Consider the following 16,639-nt stretch of genomic DNA (forward strand, 5'->3'; position numbering starts at 1 on the left):
TTTGACACTAAAGCAAAGAAATGGATTTTTCTCAAAACCCAGGCAAAGACTAAAGAGACACCCTCCACTGACTACAGGCATCAGGCATCAATTCAAGAACACAGAGAAACTGCTCCCAGCATTCTCACCTGCATCTTCCTCTAGACTGGCATGATCTAGTTCAATTTTCACCTCTGCTCCTCCAAGGATGGCCTGGAGATGCTTTTGTTTTGCAGTGATCTTTTTTAGCTGTTGTTCCTTGAATGGTAAATATCGAAGACAGAAAATAGCAATGAAGTGATTTATTGTTAAATACAAAAGACAGCATTATGAAATTTTAAACTTTAATCCAAAGTAAAATAAAAATAAAATATACATTACATTATATAAAAATTCCATACATTACTATTACTAGAGAGCCCCATGTGAGCAACTACCACTTTTCTAGGAGTAAAGGGGCCATGAATATTCCCAGCAGACAGGCATGCCTGCACCACCATGCTCTCCTAAGGGCGGCAGACAGCCTTCTATGTGCCCGAGCCCTTAAATACATGGACACTGACCTGAAAGGTGGACTTGTTCTACTTGGTTTCCCCCTTACACACTGGGCAAAACCCTAAACTACTCTGTGTTTCTGATCTCCGGAGCCAATGGGCTATGGAAGTCAATAGGCCATAAGATAAGAAATAAAAACGCAAATGTTCAGTTGAAAAAGTTAGTCCCCTTTGATAACCTACCATATTTATGACTGTCCTTTTAGTATTCTATCTAATCAAAAAGCCTTAAGAAAAAAATATATTTTGCCATGCCTCTTCACCCTGGCCACTCCAGACTCCTCTGTCTTGTTTCCTTCCACATCACTAGAACTCAGATATGTGCCCTTGGGCTTCATTGGGAAGGCCCAATGAACTGCGCCTGTGGTACCTGGTTCATCTTCCCAAAGTCAAGAAGTTTCAACTTCAAATATGAGTATGGGACTAGGGGAAATCCTGAACATAAATGCCACATTGCAATGACTTGCAATTTGTTTTTTCTCAGTCTTTCTCTCAGCAACATCCTGTTTAAAGCACTTTCCCTCTGAATAGTCTACCTAACCATCAAAGAGCTGTTAAAGACAAGAATGCATAATTAAGTTAGACTATGACCTGAAGTGGTCTCAAGTTTGATGCTCTACACCCTTGAAATCGCAGCCCACCAGAAGCCCAAGAAGATATCTGTGCACATCAATTTCACATGCTCCCACGAGAGACCAGATATCCCCTCTCTGATTTGGGAGGAGCCACCTGCCTTGGGCAACTGCTAGCTTTGACCTTTGGGCTTGTATTTTGGAAGCAAGTGAGAGAAGATGGGGTGGTGCAGATAACAGACTGGTAAGTGGAAAGTATAATAAAAGGAGGGCCACGTGAACTGAGTCTATGCACAGCCCTGCCCCTGAAGAGTTTAAAGAAAAGATGCAAGGACTCTACTCACTGCAGCGAATCAACTGTAAGCACAAGGACATCTGTTAGTCATTTGGGATGGCAGAACTGAAAAGGTTACAACTAGTCATTCCCATCTATTGCAATATATTTTCACAAAGGGGTACATAAATCCTAAAAAATGTTTCAAACCTCACAAAGCTGTACATAAATCCTTAAAAAAAGTTTCAAACTTCATAAAAATAATATCCGAAGTAACAAATATTCCCTACCCTTAAGTTTTCCAAAGCTAAGTACAGCTCCAGTGTGGCTGGGTGCTGACTGTACCACCCAAGGTGGGAAGAAGGGCCAGGCTCTCGCAACAGTGAGCAAAGGTGTGTGAGGGTCAACGGCTGCACTGCCAGGAAACAGAGTGGAGACAATCAGAGGAAGCAAGGTTGAAGTAGAAAAGAATTCACACAAGACCAGGAGACTGAGGTCAGTGTGACCCTAAGCCGGGCCAAAGAAATGGTGATGCAGGAAGACTAGGGAAGTGCACCCAAGTGAGGCAAGCAACACCAAAAAGGAACTTTTCTCAAATACACAGATGGTCTCCAACTTACGAAGTTCTGACTTGCAATTTTTCAACTTTGTGATGGGTTTATCAGGGCATAACCCCATTATAAACTGAGGAGGCTCTGGACTTAACTACGGTTTGACTTACAATATTTTGACTTTAAGATAGGTTTTTTAGGGTATTAAATGCATTTTTGACTAACAATATTTTCAATTTATGATGAGTTTGTCGGGATGTAACCCTGCCGTAAATCAAGGAGCAACTGTGTATGTATGGATGTGTGTATGGATGGATGTGTGTGTATATGTATCTGTGTTTTTTTAAATGCAATAGAATGGGATGTCAAAGGGAAACAGCAGAAAGATTAAACATAAAAAAGAAACCCAAAATTTCTCTACTGTAATTATAAGTATTTGCTTCACATCTTATAAGTGCTTTATAAAATACTTCCTAAATTAAGTGTGCCTAAATGATGACTTTTTCAAAAATGCAATACTGAATATGTTATTCTGAATCACCTTATTATACTTCTGTCGTTTTACAGAATCTAGTTTCCTGTTGATGTCTCTGCTGGTGGCAGCTTGAGGGCTAAGCTGTTCAATAATTTTATTGATTTGCCTTAGTGATGTCGTACATGACCTGAAAAATAAGATAAATTGTCTATTTTCCGCTCTGATAACATTTTTATAGCATAATATAAAGAGAAAAATGCTAAAAACACATCCCTTTTACTTCTTATTAACTAAAAGATAAAAGAAACTAAACCAGAATACATACCCTTATTTGCCACAAATAAAACTTGTAGGATCATTAGAGGTTTAAGATGACTGCTAGTGTTTTCTTTTATCTAGCGGATTTAGATCAGCTCATTCCCATTTGTAAGCTGCTTCATTCATTCTACAAGCATTATTTAAGTGCCTACTTTATTCAAGACACTATGCTAGAATAATGTGCAATAAGTTGTTCTTTTACATGAAAAAATGCATACATGGGCTTTTTAACCCTGCTGCGGAAGCCAAAGTTTGGAAGCATCCTAAAAATGCTTAAACATTTTCTTATATAAATCACATATCTGCGACAGTATTTTTCTTCTACATAAATGGAAGATTCACTTACTATAGCATTAAACTTTGTGGTGCAAAGAAAACAAATCAATTTAAAATAAATTACTCCTAAAATAGACACCACAGAATTGTAGCTTCCAATTTTCAAAACACAAATTCAATCTTCTTGATGCTTGTGTAATTTGCTGTTTGCATCCTCTGTGGATTACAGGATAAACAATGCATATTACTGGCTGAGATACCACATGCCACCAGCCATCTAGCATCACTCTGCATGGAGACCCCACAACTTTCCTCTGTCACCTCTGTAGAAAGAGGACACATTTCCAAGATCAAATGTAAAAGTATTATTATAAAGAGGTGAGGTCCTCAACACTCAGACTATAACCATGAATGTGCACCTGCTCCTGAGGAGACTAAAAGAACACACCAGGGAATGGTTAGCAGAAAACATGTCTTTGCAGTACCAACAGCCACATTCATGACAGCTCCACACTCCACCCTCCCCAGCTATCCTCTGCGACACTGCTCCATCCTCCATCCAGTTCAGCCCTTGCCTTCTTTCTTGCTTACCTGACACTGCCCAGAACACTGCCCAACAGGGGGCCAAGCAGCAATGATAAGTGAGCTCAACACCTCCGACTTCCCCTCTCCTGTCCTCACCTCCTACCCTGGCTCAGGTCTACAGTTGCCCCTATTTCTAGAATGCAAATCTGAAAAATTGCCCAAGGACTGAACACTAAGTTTGGGGACAGCAAGCTAGAAAGAAACTACTGCACAGAGAAAAATGTGAAGGTGGTGGAATGTATTCCTGGCATCTCGAATAGGAAACACCCGAATTTTAGGTGCACTTCTCCTGAGATCACTTTGTGTACATGATGGTGAACAGCCCGTCTCTTCTGGACATTATGCATGCGACTGGCTTTCATGAGCTGGATGGAGACTCTAACTACCATGTACAATGCCACTCCTGAGGGGAAGGGCTAGGGCTCAAAGATGAGGCTGAGGATTGCCCTTACTGACTCTGTCCTCCAAATAAAAGACTCTACACATCTCCTAAACTTCTGGAATACTAGAGCTCTCCATTACCTGAATATCCCCGTCATGTTTAACTACAACTTTTAAAGGAAGAAGATGGGCTGCACTCACGTGAGGTCATCCAGGACCGACCGATACTCCTTCTCTACGTCAGCAAGCTGGGAGGTACGGCTGGCCTCATGGATGGCATTGTCCACCTGCCGAAGCACACCCTGTTCCAGCACATCCTGGTCATAGACGTCCACACCCAAACCCTGCAGCTCAAGGGCCTGGGCGCTAGGCTCCACCGCCTGGATCTGATGTCGGTTGATATGCAGCAGGGCTGGCCCTCTCCTCGAAGCTGCTGATGCGCACCCCTCGGCAGAGGTGGACGGTCCGTCACCCACAGAACTAAAGGGCAGGTATTCTTCCACCTCCCCATCACCACCACTTTCTTGCTTGATTGCCATTTCTTCATTATTACTGACAGGTTGACTCTGTAAATAGTCTTGCTCCTGAGTTTGACTTGAGTGGGGGATTCCCTCATTTGGCATTCTCTACAGACTATCTAAAAGGAAAAAAAATTTATAAGCCTTTTCGTTATGTAGGATTCATTGTAGTTCTTAAATATTTTACAATTAAAGCAGACCAATTTCTAAAAAGATCAAGTAATAATCTTCCAACTATATAAATTCAAGTGTCCAAGTATTAATTCACTAAAAAGGGACAAACAATATATCTTCTTGAGTTCTGATAATAAATAAAAAAAATTAACCAGAAATAGAAAAGCAGTGTCATCAACAAAGAACATTTAGGCAGCCAGCTAAGAAAGCTAGCCACCAAAATCCTGGGGTGATGGCCATGGAATATTCTTCAAAACAGTTGAAATCATTTGGCTGCTGTTTTCCAAGTTAGCATCTTCATTTCATTATGACACAAATGATTTATATTATAGTGGCAAGATCAACTGTAATGCACAGGAAACAGTGATGTTAGGAAAGAGCTTCTGTGTGAATCTGAGACTAGAAACTCCTAGGCTGAACACCTACCCAGTAAGTAGGAGCTCTGAACAAATCAGAAGCTCAGCAGATTAATTAGGCCAGGCACGTGGCTCACTCCTGTAATCCCAGCACTTTGGGAAGCCAAAGCAGGAGGACAGAGACCAGCCAGGGAAACAGCAAGCTCAGGACTTCGAGATCAGCCTGGGAAAGATAATGAGGCCTTGTCTCTACTAAAAATTTTAAAACTTAGCCAGGCCTGGTGGTGTGCACCTATATTCCCAGCTACTCAAGGGGCTGAGGCGGGAGGATCATTTGAGCCTGGCAGACGGAGGCTGCAGTGAGCCATGATTGCACAACTGCACTCTAGCCTGGGCAAAAGAGCAAGACTATGTAAAATAAATCAGAAGTTTTTTTAAAAGATTAATTAAAATATTCTCGAAAATAGGCTGGGCAGAGTGGGTCACATCTGTGATCCCAACACTTTGGGAGGCTGAGGCGGGCAGATCACTTGAGGTCAGGAGTTTGAGACCAGCCTGGCCAACATGGTGAAACCCCGTCTCTACTAAAAATACAATAATTGGCTGGGCATGGTGGTGGGCACCTGTAATCCCAGCTACTTGGGAGGCTGAAGCAGGAGAATCACTTGAACCCAGGAGGCGGAGGTTGCAGTGAGCTGAGATCTAGCCACTGCATTCCAGCATAGGCAAGAGTGAGACTCAATCTCAAAAAAAAACAAAAACAAAAAAACCTCAAAAATAACTCCATTTTAATACATAGTATAATTTCTCACTCATCAGGCTGGCAAGAATGTAAAGCCTGATACATCCAATACAGACAAGGAGAATGATCCCCTCCCCCTCACACGCGGCTGCTGAGAATATAAATTAGTAAAGCCCTTTGGGGGGACAACTTAGCAATAGCTATTAAAATTTTAAACGCACATGACCTTTGTCAAGCAATTCTAGGTATTTATTCCAGAGAATTATTCCAGAGAACTAGTCAAACACAGAAGCAAGGATGTTTACTGGAGCACATTTTTAATAGTTTAATGTAGCTACTAAGTATATTCTGTAGTACTGATACAAAAGCCATGTTAAGTGAAAAAATTCATGGTATGAACGCACTTATGTTGAAAGAAGTATGTATCCTGCACACAGAATGATCTGGCAGGATACAAACTAAGCCTGCAAGTCAGGAGGGGGGAAGAGAAAGCACAGGGAAAAATAAGGGGGAACTTTCACATTGTACTCCACATACTCAGGACCTGCTGCTTTAAGGAGAATATATTCACTATATTACCCATACAACTATCACACCTAATAAATATATTAAAAAGCAACACAATAACCAAAAACCAGTCTTGCTTTTTGTTTATCTGTGAATAAACTAAGACTTCTTTGAGCACTGTCACTTTTCTGTTAAATGACAAGTTCCCCCAATGGGTCCCACTCATTCCTTATTAAATAAAATAAGCCCAGCAATAAAGCACTGGCATACAAAGATTTCAGCACCATCTACACCCGAGTGGCTATCCACTGGAGAAGCAGCATGTCAGTAACAACAGAGCAGGGCAGGTCAGCTAGCCCAGGACACGGACAAGAAGCCACATGAGCATTGAGGGACCTATATATGGTGTCTGGAGCCCAAGAAATATCACGGAGGAACTGAGATTTGAACACATGCACCGTGCATGGTCTGATAAATAGGAGGTGCTCAATATCTGCTGAAAGGAAGTGAGGTTCAGAGCTAAGTCTAATAAAAAGTTTGGTCTGGGCAAATGAGTCATAAATTCAGTCACAAAAATGAGACTCTCAAAAAGGAAGCAGATGGGAAGCAGGACTGGCAAGCAGCTTACGTGTAATCAGTACCATGTGCAGCATGCAGTCAGAAATGCACAGCTGAGCTCAAGGGAAAGTCTGGGTGATACGTGGACACATCAGCAGAGTGAGCAGTTCCAGGGTTCTTAAGGCTCTGACAGGTACCGAAGGTCATTTTGGAGGGTCCGAGGAGACTAACATCAGAAAGGTTAAAAAGTGAACAACACAGTGAGAAAGTTCCTCCTTTGGGGCCTGCTGATTATTTTCAAGAGGAAGGCTCAGCTCACCTCACTTTCCAACAGAGGGAGCAGGATTCCAGCTCAGAGTCTCTGTACTAGCTGGCAGTTAACAATTCTGTTTTCATTTTTCTTATTTGTACACACATGAGGATTTCTTTTTAAGAGAAAAAGGATGCCAATTCAACCAAAAATATTAAGTAACCTTTTTTTATTTTTGTAAAATAAATAATATTAAAAAGTACTAGTATTGTAGTGCAAAGACAAGGTTAAAAATAATGAAGTTTGGGGAAAACTTCTAATAATAAAAAAGGAGGAAGAGAGTCCAGTGAATTGGAAAGGGCTGAGTGAATTTGGATACTAACAGGTCACCATTTACCCTGGTAAAAGAAGTTTCAGGCCAGGCTCAGCGGCTCACACCTGTAATCCCAGCACTTTGGGAGGCCGAGGTGGGTGGATCACCTGAGGTCAGGAGTTCATGACCAGCCTGACCCAACACGGTGAAACCCCACCTCTACTAAAAATACAAAACTTAGCCGGGCGTGGTGGTGCATGCCTGTAATCCCTGCTACTCAGGAGGCTGAGGCTCAAGAATCCCTTGAACCCGGCAGGCAGAGGTTGCAGTGAGCTGAGAGCGCACCACTGCACTACAGCCTGGGCAACAAGAGCAAAACTCTGTCTCCAAAAAAAAAAGTTTCAGTGGAGGATGGGGTCAAAAACCAGACTGTAGTGGTTGAAATGTAGTTGGTGTGAAAGGAGCAGATGAGAAAATGGAGGCCACAAGGGAGTGGCCTGTCATTTAAGGAGCTTGCCTGTGGCAAGGAGACAGCTAGAGTGATAAATAATGGATTTGTTGGGGGTGGGGAAAGAACTAGGGCAAGAAAAACTAGAGCATGTAATGACTGGAGGGAGACAGAGGAGATAACTCCCACAGAAAGGTGTACCAAAAGAAACAGCAAAAGTGGAAGGTCCTGAGCAGAAATGAACAGGAGGCACAACACATCTTTCTCGGACTCTGGCAGAAGGAGGAATCCTGATGGATCTAAATTTGCAGGTGGAGAGGAGAGAAGCTGAAGTGGATCATAGACAAAATATCCCACAAAGTAGCAAGTTGGGCAGTTCCTGGGTCAGGAGACAAAGTTGGCACAGGGGCTGAAGACTGAGTCTGGAATAAATGTCCTGTACAAGAGAACAGGGAGTTGACAGGGAACAAACACTGATGATTGCTGTGGAGGACCTACCTGAGGATCCCCGCCCCCAGCCCCGCAGAGCCATGGACTGCTAACAATCTCCAGGGCTGTACAATCTCCTCCTTCAGCAATTAGCAGTCCTGGGGGAAATGTCACTATTGAGGATTTTCAGAGCAGAAATGGTACAGCAAAAGGGTCATGGGGTTGAAGATGCTGAGAAGAGTAGCTGAAGTAATTGACTTCAGGGTCCAAGCTGAGTAGGTTTAAAAAAAAAAAAAAAAAAAAAAAAAAACAGAAGGGGCCTGGAAATGGGAGAAAGGTGTCAAGAAGCCATTTAGTGTCTGGCAATGGCCAGAAAACCAAGTCTTCTGGGAGTGAGAGTTGGAAACCAGAAGGCTCTTATCAGGTTAAAGAATTTCAGAAGTGAAATAAATCATACATTTAACAAATAGTTACTGACAGTCAATTACACCAGGCAATGTACTAGGTTAACTAATTCCTGTCCTCATAGAGCTTAGAGTCTCATGAGAAAAACAGATATTTAAAATCCATATATATATATACACACACACACACACACACACACGTACACAATAGCGATTTCTTGGACACAATATTAAAAATAGAAGGTCAGCTGACTGATACTAGTTTCAACGCTTGAAAGTAAAAGCAGATATACAGTGGTTCCCAACTTTTGAGACACATACAAGTATAATTGTGGTGACTGCTGTTAGGAAAGTACAAGGCTTTCTGACAAAATGAGAGAAACCAAACTGAAATTATGGAGGTAGATGTGGGGTCAAGGAGGCCTCTCTGATAAAGTGACATCTGAGGACTCAGTCAGATCGAAAGTAAAGTGAACGTCTTGCAAGGAAACGACGAGTATAATTTTTTTTTTTTTTTTTTGAGACAGAATTTCGCTCCTGTTGCCCAGGCTGGAGGGCAACCTCTGCCAGGCTCCGCCAGGCTCACTGCAACCTCTGCCTCCCAGGTTCAAACGACTCTCCTGCCTCAGCCTCCCGAGAGCTGGGATTACAGGCATGTGCCACCACGCCCGGCTAATTTTTTGTATTTAGTAAAGACAGGGTTTCACCATGTTGGTCAGGCTGGTCTCGAACTCCTGACCTCAGGTGATCCACCTACCTCGGCCTCCCAACAACGTGTGTAACTTTTATCACTAGAAAGAGCTGATGCATTTGTGAAAAAGGAAGAAGGCTAGAACACCGAATATTTTACTTTATTTTTGACTTTGAGTTAAGAAGAGCCAAGAAGGGCTCCATTCATGGCCTAAGTCTTGCAGAGTATCTTCTAAGGCTTAATCATCTGGGACGCTAGTATCTTCATCGTCCTTCCCCCAGCACTGGGGCTCCCGCAGCCAGGGGAGAGCTGGGTCTGGTTTGGACAGTTGGTCGGACACAGGCACAGTTCTGAGAGGGGACAGGCAAGGGCCAGATCACACAAGGCCTGGGAAAACACGAGCATGGATTCCACTCCCAGTGCAATGGAATGACTCTGAAAACTGTTAAGTAGGGTGATGATGGCATGACCTACTTTATGCCAGAGACCACTTGCACAACTGTGCGGATAACGGATTGGAGGAGACAGAGCAACAAGAATATGATGGGAAAAGTGGAGGAGAAAAGCAAGGGCAGCCTGTCACAGGATGACAGCAGTGAAGACGCTGCGTGGAAGTCACGTAACAGCAGCATTTACAGGCGGCCTGTCCCATCCGCCCACACTCTACTAACTTGACTCTATCAACGCCCAAAACCTCGGACGTACATCTAGCCCGACTCTCTTTAAAATAACAGCTCCAGCATTTTAATCGAGATCAAAAAGGGCCCAGCTGACCCAGCGCGCAGGGGCCTTACACAAAGTCGGAGAAGTAGCTGAGTTTCTGGTCAGCCAGGGACTCCGGCCGCCTCAGGTGAAAGCTCCGCGGCGCTACTTCCGGTCTCAGGCTAGGCGGCCGGAAGCGGGCGCCTGGCCCTAAGACCGCTACAAACAGCCCTAGCTGACAGGCTCAATCACCACCGCGAGGCCAAGGCGCGGGGCCGCGGCCGCCCGAGGAGCCTGAGCCGGGCCCCGACATCCACTGCCCGACATTGGGCCGGGCCCCCCGAACACTCACCCAGGGCTGCGTGGCCGCCCACACGGAAACGGAGACTCTGCCGCTGCCACTGGCGCTGCCGCCGCCGCCAGCCGCCCGGGAACCCAGCTAGACGGGCCGTGGCGCCTGCGCCCTCAGCTCAACCGTAGACACCGCCTCTAACAGGGACTCCGACTCGGGCTGGCGCGAGGTGGCTCGCGGCGCATGCGCCTGGCTCAGCGCTTGTTTTTAAGCACGGGCAAGACCACGTGGTTTGGAGGGAAGCGCTCAGCCGCGCCTTTGTCCTTGCGTGCGAGCAGGGCCAGAACGCTGTCTCTGCTGCATGTCAGCTGGGCGGCTTGCGGAGGACGCTTCGCCCCTAGCGAAAAATACCCTGCTAGTAAGGCAGTTATGAAAGTTAAGACATATTTCCACGTAGAGGGGGATGCGGGTGTGCCATGCGAATGTAAATCCTCATAATTAACCTTGAACCCTGCAGAGAAAGTCCGCTTGGGCAGGGGAGTTAGCCCCAGGCTGTGACCTCTCCTGTCATCTGGCACAACTTAACACGGGAAGGATAGAAAGCGGTCTGCTTCTCTCTTCCCCCTCCGCCACGCGCGCACCTGGGCGCAGTGAGTGCCTACAGAGCCTGCTTACATGTGTACATTGCATTACATCCAGCGTTTAGTATCCGTCCTCAGATCTCAGAGGTAGGCAGGGTTTCGAGGCAGGCAAGGATTTTACCGTGGAGCGTTTGAAAAAAGATGTCCACACAGAGGTTCAGAACAAAGGGAAGAAGTTGAGCTTCGCCTGGGGAAAGAAGCAGCCCACGATGCATGGTGGCTGTACCAGACAGAGCTTCTCAGCTCAGGATCGGCGCTAGGAGAAGGTGGACGTTCCAGGGCCCCGAGGCAGGATGTCCTCTGGGAGCGCAGTGACTGCGGGTCACTGCCTGGGAAGTGCCGTCCTCACTTGGAAGCCTGAAGTCGGACAATAGGGAAGTGGGGTCAGAAAGCGGCCCCAACCCACAATGTAACTTGTTTTTGTTGGTGGTAGTGGGTTTTTTTGTTTGTTTTTTGTTTTTGTTTTTGAGACGGAGTTTTGCTCTTGTCGCCCAGGATGGAGTACAATGGCGCGATCTTGGCCCACTGCAACCTCTGCCTCCCAGGTTCAAGTGATTCTCCTGCCTCAGCCTCTTGAGTAGCTGAGATTACACGCGCCCGCCACCATGCCCAGCTAATTTTTGTATTTTTAGTAGAGACAGGGCTTCGCCATGTTAACCAAGCTGTCCTCAAACTCCACCGGCCTCGGCCTCCCACAGTGCTGGGATTACAGGCGTGAGCCAACACACCCAGCCTGTAACTTGTTTTTTTTAAAGAAGAAAGAATTTGGTGATTTCTTGGATAAAATATTAAGAATAGAAGGGCAGTTGATTGACATTAGTTTCAATGCTTGAAAGTAAAAGCAGATATATAGTGGTTCCCAACTTTTGAGACTGAGGTTCCCTTTGCAGTGTACTATTTTGGAGACCCTTCCTATATCAGAATTTGGACAGGAAAAAGATGATCCACTCAATAGGGGAAGTTGAGAGTTATTATTTACAAAGACGTGGGCAAGGTTCAGGAAAACAACTCAGGGTGATATAACTGGAGCTATTAAGGGCCGAATTGTGTCCCCTCCCCAAAACTCATGCTGAAGTCCTAACCCCCCCACCCCCACCCCAGGACCTCAGAATGTGGCTGTATTTGAAGATAGGGTCTTAAATGAGGGAATTTAGTTAAACGAGGTCCCAAGTTATTTAGCAAGTCGTCCAACCCCTTTTATTCTCCTGCCCCATCTAATTTTTCTGCATCATTTGTGTCCTTCACTCCCTGGGTGCCTATGCTCAGGATTTAGGGAACTACTTACTCTTCTCCCAGGAAGGATGTGCTGCAGTTGGCTCCTATGGCCTAGTAAGCATACTGTTCACCTCTTTCCAGCTGTCTTCTCTCAGGCTGCCATAACAAATGCCATAGACTGGGCAGCTTAAACAACAGGCATTTATTTCTCATAGTTCTAGAGACTGGGAAGTCCAAGATCAAATGCAGGCAGATTTAGCTCATTTAGGGAAAGCTCTCCTCATGGCTTGCAGATGGTTACCTTCTCACTGTGTCCTTACATGGGGGAGAGAGAGGGCTCTCTCTCTTCCCTTTCTTCTAAAGTATCAGCCCTATTGGATTAGGGACTCACCCTTATGATCTCATTTAACCGGAGTTACTGCCTGAAGACCCTGTCTCCAAATAGTCACATTGAAGGTTAGGGATTCAACATATGAATTTGGGGGGCACCCAGTTTAGCCCGTAGCACCAACTCTGCTTTGTTGACTTCACATTAATAGCTTGAAATCAGCCATGGTAGGAGTATTTATACCACAGAAATGGACAAACTATAAACTGGAACTTTGAAGGAGGGGCAATTATTAATCTTTTCCCACATACCCCTACTTGTTATTCTGTCACTTCTGTGATCTTACATGATCTTACAAGCAGGTCCTTCTGCTTAGAATTCTCTTACCCGTTCCAAACTCAGAAAAAGTTTATCTTTTCTGAAGCTTTCCCCTACCTTCTGACAGCAACTGGCTCTTGCATCTCCTGTGTACTCCCAAACCAATATTTCTAATGTCATTATAGTAGTTATTGATTTGGATTTTAATCCATTTTCCCTACCATTTTCTAGCCCTTACTCTAAGCTAGGCATTATTTTAAACACCCCACCCAAGGGGTTTTTGCTGCCCACTGCATAAAGAAAGACCATAGCATTGTGGTAGAAAAGGAGCTTAATAGACACAAGGCCCACCATGCCAAGTGGGAGATGAAGGGCATACTCAGATCGTCTGATCCAAAGTCTGAAGCTCATAGGCTGGGAGTTTTTCAAATGCAGCTTGGAGGAAGGGGTGGGGGTGGCCAGGTAACAGTTGCTTGCTGCTGATTGGTTGAGGCTGAGATGAAATCACAGGGGGAGTCAAAGCTGTCCTCCTGCAGGCTGAATCACTTCTGGGTGGGGTTGTGGGAGTGGGGTTGGCAGTCCAGGTGGAGCTATGGTTGTCAGACATGCAAAAAACCTGGAAAGATATCTCAAAAAGCTACAAATAGTGGTTGTATTAGTCCGCTCTCATGCTACTAATAAAGACATACCCAGGACTGGGTGATTCATAAAGGAAAGAGTTTTAATTGACTCACAGTTAAGCATGGCTGGGGAGGCCTCAGGAAACTTACAATCATGGTGGCAGGGGAAGCAAACATGTTCTACTTCACATGGTGGCAGCAAAGAGATGTGTAGAGTGAAGAAGGGGAAAGCCCCTTATAAAACCATCAGATATCATGAGAACTCACTCACTATTAGAACAGCATGGAGGTAATCACCCCCACGATTCAGTTACCTCCCACCAGGTTCCTCCCACAACACATAGGGATTATGGAAACCACAATTCAGAATGAGATTTGGGTGGGGACACAGCCAAACCATATCAGTGGTGTTATTTGCAGGAGTAATTGGGAAAGTTGAGCATCTTATAACCTCCAGAATAACGACTGACAATCGTTCATATCTGCGACTTAGCAGGACTCAGGCTCCTCTCCTCCCCCACAGCCTGATGGCTTCCCATTAGCTTTACAAAAACAGTTGAGTTTCAGACAAGGTCTGTTATCATGTAAACTACAGCCTAAATGTTTCTCAAACTTAGCTGGCCCCAGTAGCTTAGAAATAATTAAGGGAAAGGCAAGATGGGGGTTGGGGGTGAGGTGTTAGCTCAGACCTCTTTCACTGTCATAATTTTCTAACTGATATAATTTTTGCAAAGGTGGTTTCATTGTCTTGAGTGCTTTACTAATGTTAACTTGTTTAACTATGACCATATTCATCCTTGTGCCTTTATTCACATTTAGTGTTCAGTGTAAGGAACCACTGACCCTACAGAACAGAGGTTTGAGTTGACTCTCACTTTTCAAAACTTCTGGATAATGGCAGTGCAACAAAACCAGTTTGGTTCTCTGATCCTCATAAATGGGGAAAAACTCATGAAAAAAAATTAGATGTACCGGAAGCACAATAAATACTTTGTAAAAATTATACATCAAAAAAGAAGTAAAAGCATATTATTTAGAATTGTGTTGGCAACCGCTAGAAAAACATGTTAAATGTATGTTAAATAAATGAACATGCAATCTTAAAAGCAATGAATGTATAAAAAGCATCCATTGTGAACTGTTACCAGAAGGGGTTCCTGATCCAGATGCCAAGAGACAGTTCTTAACCCTTGAGCAAGAAAGAATTCCGGGCAAGTCCATACAGTAAAGTGAAAGCAAGTTTATTAGGAGAGTAAAGGAATAAAGAATGGCTACTCCATAGGCAGAACAGCAACTTGGGCTGCTTGACTGAGAATACTTATAGTTATTTCTTGATTATATGCGAAACAAGGGGTAGATTATTCATGAGTTTTCTAGGAAAGAGGTGGATAATTCCCAGAACTGAGGGTTCTTCCCGTTTTTTAAACCACATAGGGTAACTTCCTGACGTTGCCATGGCATTTGTAAACTGTCATGTGCTGATAGGAGTGTCTCTTAGCATGCTAATGCATTATAATTAGCATATAAGGAACAGTGAAGATGACCAGATATCACTTTCATTGCCATCTTGGTTTTGGTGGGTTTTGGCCAACTTCTTTACTGCAAACTGTTTAATCAGCAAGGTCTTTGTCACCTGTATCTTGTGCCAACCTCCTATCTCATCCTGTGACTTAGAATGCCTGCCCTCTTGGGAATACAGCTCAGTAGGTCTCAGCCTTATTTCACCCAGCCCCAATTCAAGATGGAGTTGCTCTGGTTCAAATGCCTCTGACATATTTCTCCCTTCCCTTTTACAAGGGAACCCCTAATCCAAAGGGTAGTAGAGGGATGAAGATCCATCTGCTGTAACTTCTTCAGGCTGAATCACGGCTATGCTATTCCTACCTAACTATTGTGGTCTCTTGTATTCAGGGTAGAGAGAAGCACAGTCAGAAGTCATCACTATGGTGAGGGCCATTCATAACTCTTGAGGGCAAAAGGTAATATCTGGAAGATTAAAAAGTATTCAATTTAATAAAACATTGAGTAAGCTTATCCTGCACTCCCACACAGAGTACAACAGCAATATATTCCACAATGGTAAAGCAAAATAAGTAAAACTATCCCAAGTAAACTAAATTAGAAGGCTTTCCATGAACTTGGCAATGGTTGGAACTGGTCAAGCTGATATGAAGTTGCTGTACATGCTATATGTTCCAATACATGATCAGAATTAGAATATTGATCCAGATTTTTACATTACCCATTTCTGTTATTTTTTTCTGAGCAGCAGCCAGAGATCACTGGTTAGTTGGCAGGAATAAGTAGGGTTAGTCTAAATTGCAAGAAAAAAAAAAAAAAACTTAAAAATAACTGATGAGACTAGAATCTAATAACAGGTGTACCATAGTTGGAACATAACTTTTTTCTCTCTTCAGGTTCCCACTTTTATTAAACACAAATCATGGTAAGACTGATTTGCTTCCAACTAAATAAATTTAGTTTTATACTTGGCCTGATTCTTTGTAAAGAGTGCAGCAAGAATAATTATTTTTCACATAGGGTTTTGTGTGTGTGTGTGTGTGTGTGTGTGTGTGTGTGTGTGTGTGTATGTTTGTAATTGGATTTGATGGATATTTCTTCTATAAGGAATTTTAAATAAGCCTTTTTTAAAAACTGAGCCCAGCCATGGGTTGCTGCCATCAAATACCTATAAGTTAGGTAAATTCCTCTCCTCCTGAGGTCCCAAGATATTGGGGTTCCTGGGCCTATGAGAAAGTTGCATTCTTTACTTATCACAGGCCAAGAACCCTGTATAAGGACTATGTAGATAAGGTATGAGGCCAGTTTTCCCAAGGGGTTTTTATTGTCTCTGTAAGTCAAGTTTGATTCCTTAAAGCAGTTTGTTTATATTTGAAAGCATGCCATTCCAGTCAAAGGCTTGGTAAAATAACCAGTTCCTCCAATTGTGTCCTGTTGTAAAAGAAAACAGATTCTTATTGCACTTATGCAAATAACCATATTGCCATAAGAATACTCACAAATAGTTTCCAAATTCTGGAGAAATCGGGTAGAGAGAAATATGCTTCAAATTTTGTTTATAGGTGTACTCAGCTGCTACAAGTTGTAAATAAAAGTTTTCTTGACTGTGAAAAACAAAACAAAGGATCAGCAACACTTTGAGAAAAA

The 16,639-nt window shown here is 43.7% G+C and overlaps 1 protein-coding gene across 29 annotated transcripts in view; it reads right to left on the minus strand.

Annotated features, from left to right (window-relative positions):
* LOC101866198 (DNA excision repair protein ERCC-6) overlaps positions 1-10,524 on the minus strand; it is an 84,285-nt gene extending 73,761 nt beyond the window's left edge. For 5 of the 29 annotated variants that reach the window (XR_012417252.1, XM_065520727.2, XM_065520728.2 and 2 more), the window contains exons 1-5: positions 10,410-10,524; positions 4,167-4,602; positions 2,472-2,592; positions 1,670-1,789; positions 129-237 (exon numbers count right to left, since the gene is read on the minus strand). Coding sequence is in view for 16 of the 29 variants with exons in the window: in XM_065520727.2 (XP_065376799.1) it covers positions 129-237; positions 1,670-1,789; positions 2,472-2,592; positions 4,167-4,588 (772 nt within the window). In the remaining 13 variants the exon portion in view is untranslated. Of the gene's footprint in view, positions 1-128; positions 238-1,669; positions 1,790-2,471; positions 2,593-4,166; positions 4,603-10,149; positions 10,246-10,409 lie in introns of those variants that run through there. The other 24 variants (XR_012417253.1, XM_074000740.1, XM_074000750.1 and 21 more) reach the window with 9 other exon arrangements.
* Positions 10,525-16,639: the final 6,115 nt, after the last annotated feature.

Source organism: Macaca fascicularis, chromosome 9 (genome assembly GCF_037993035.2).
Source record: "Macaca fascicularis isolate 582-1 chromosome 9, T2T-MFA8v1.1".
NCBI lineage: Eukaryota > Metazoa > Chordata > Mammalia > Primates > Cercopithecidae > Macaca > Macaca fascicularis.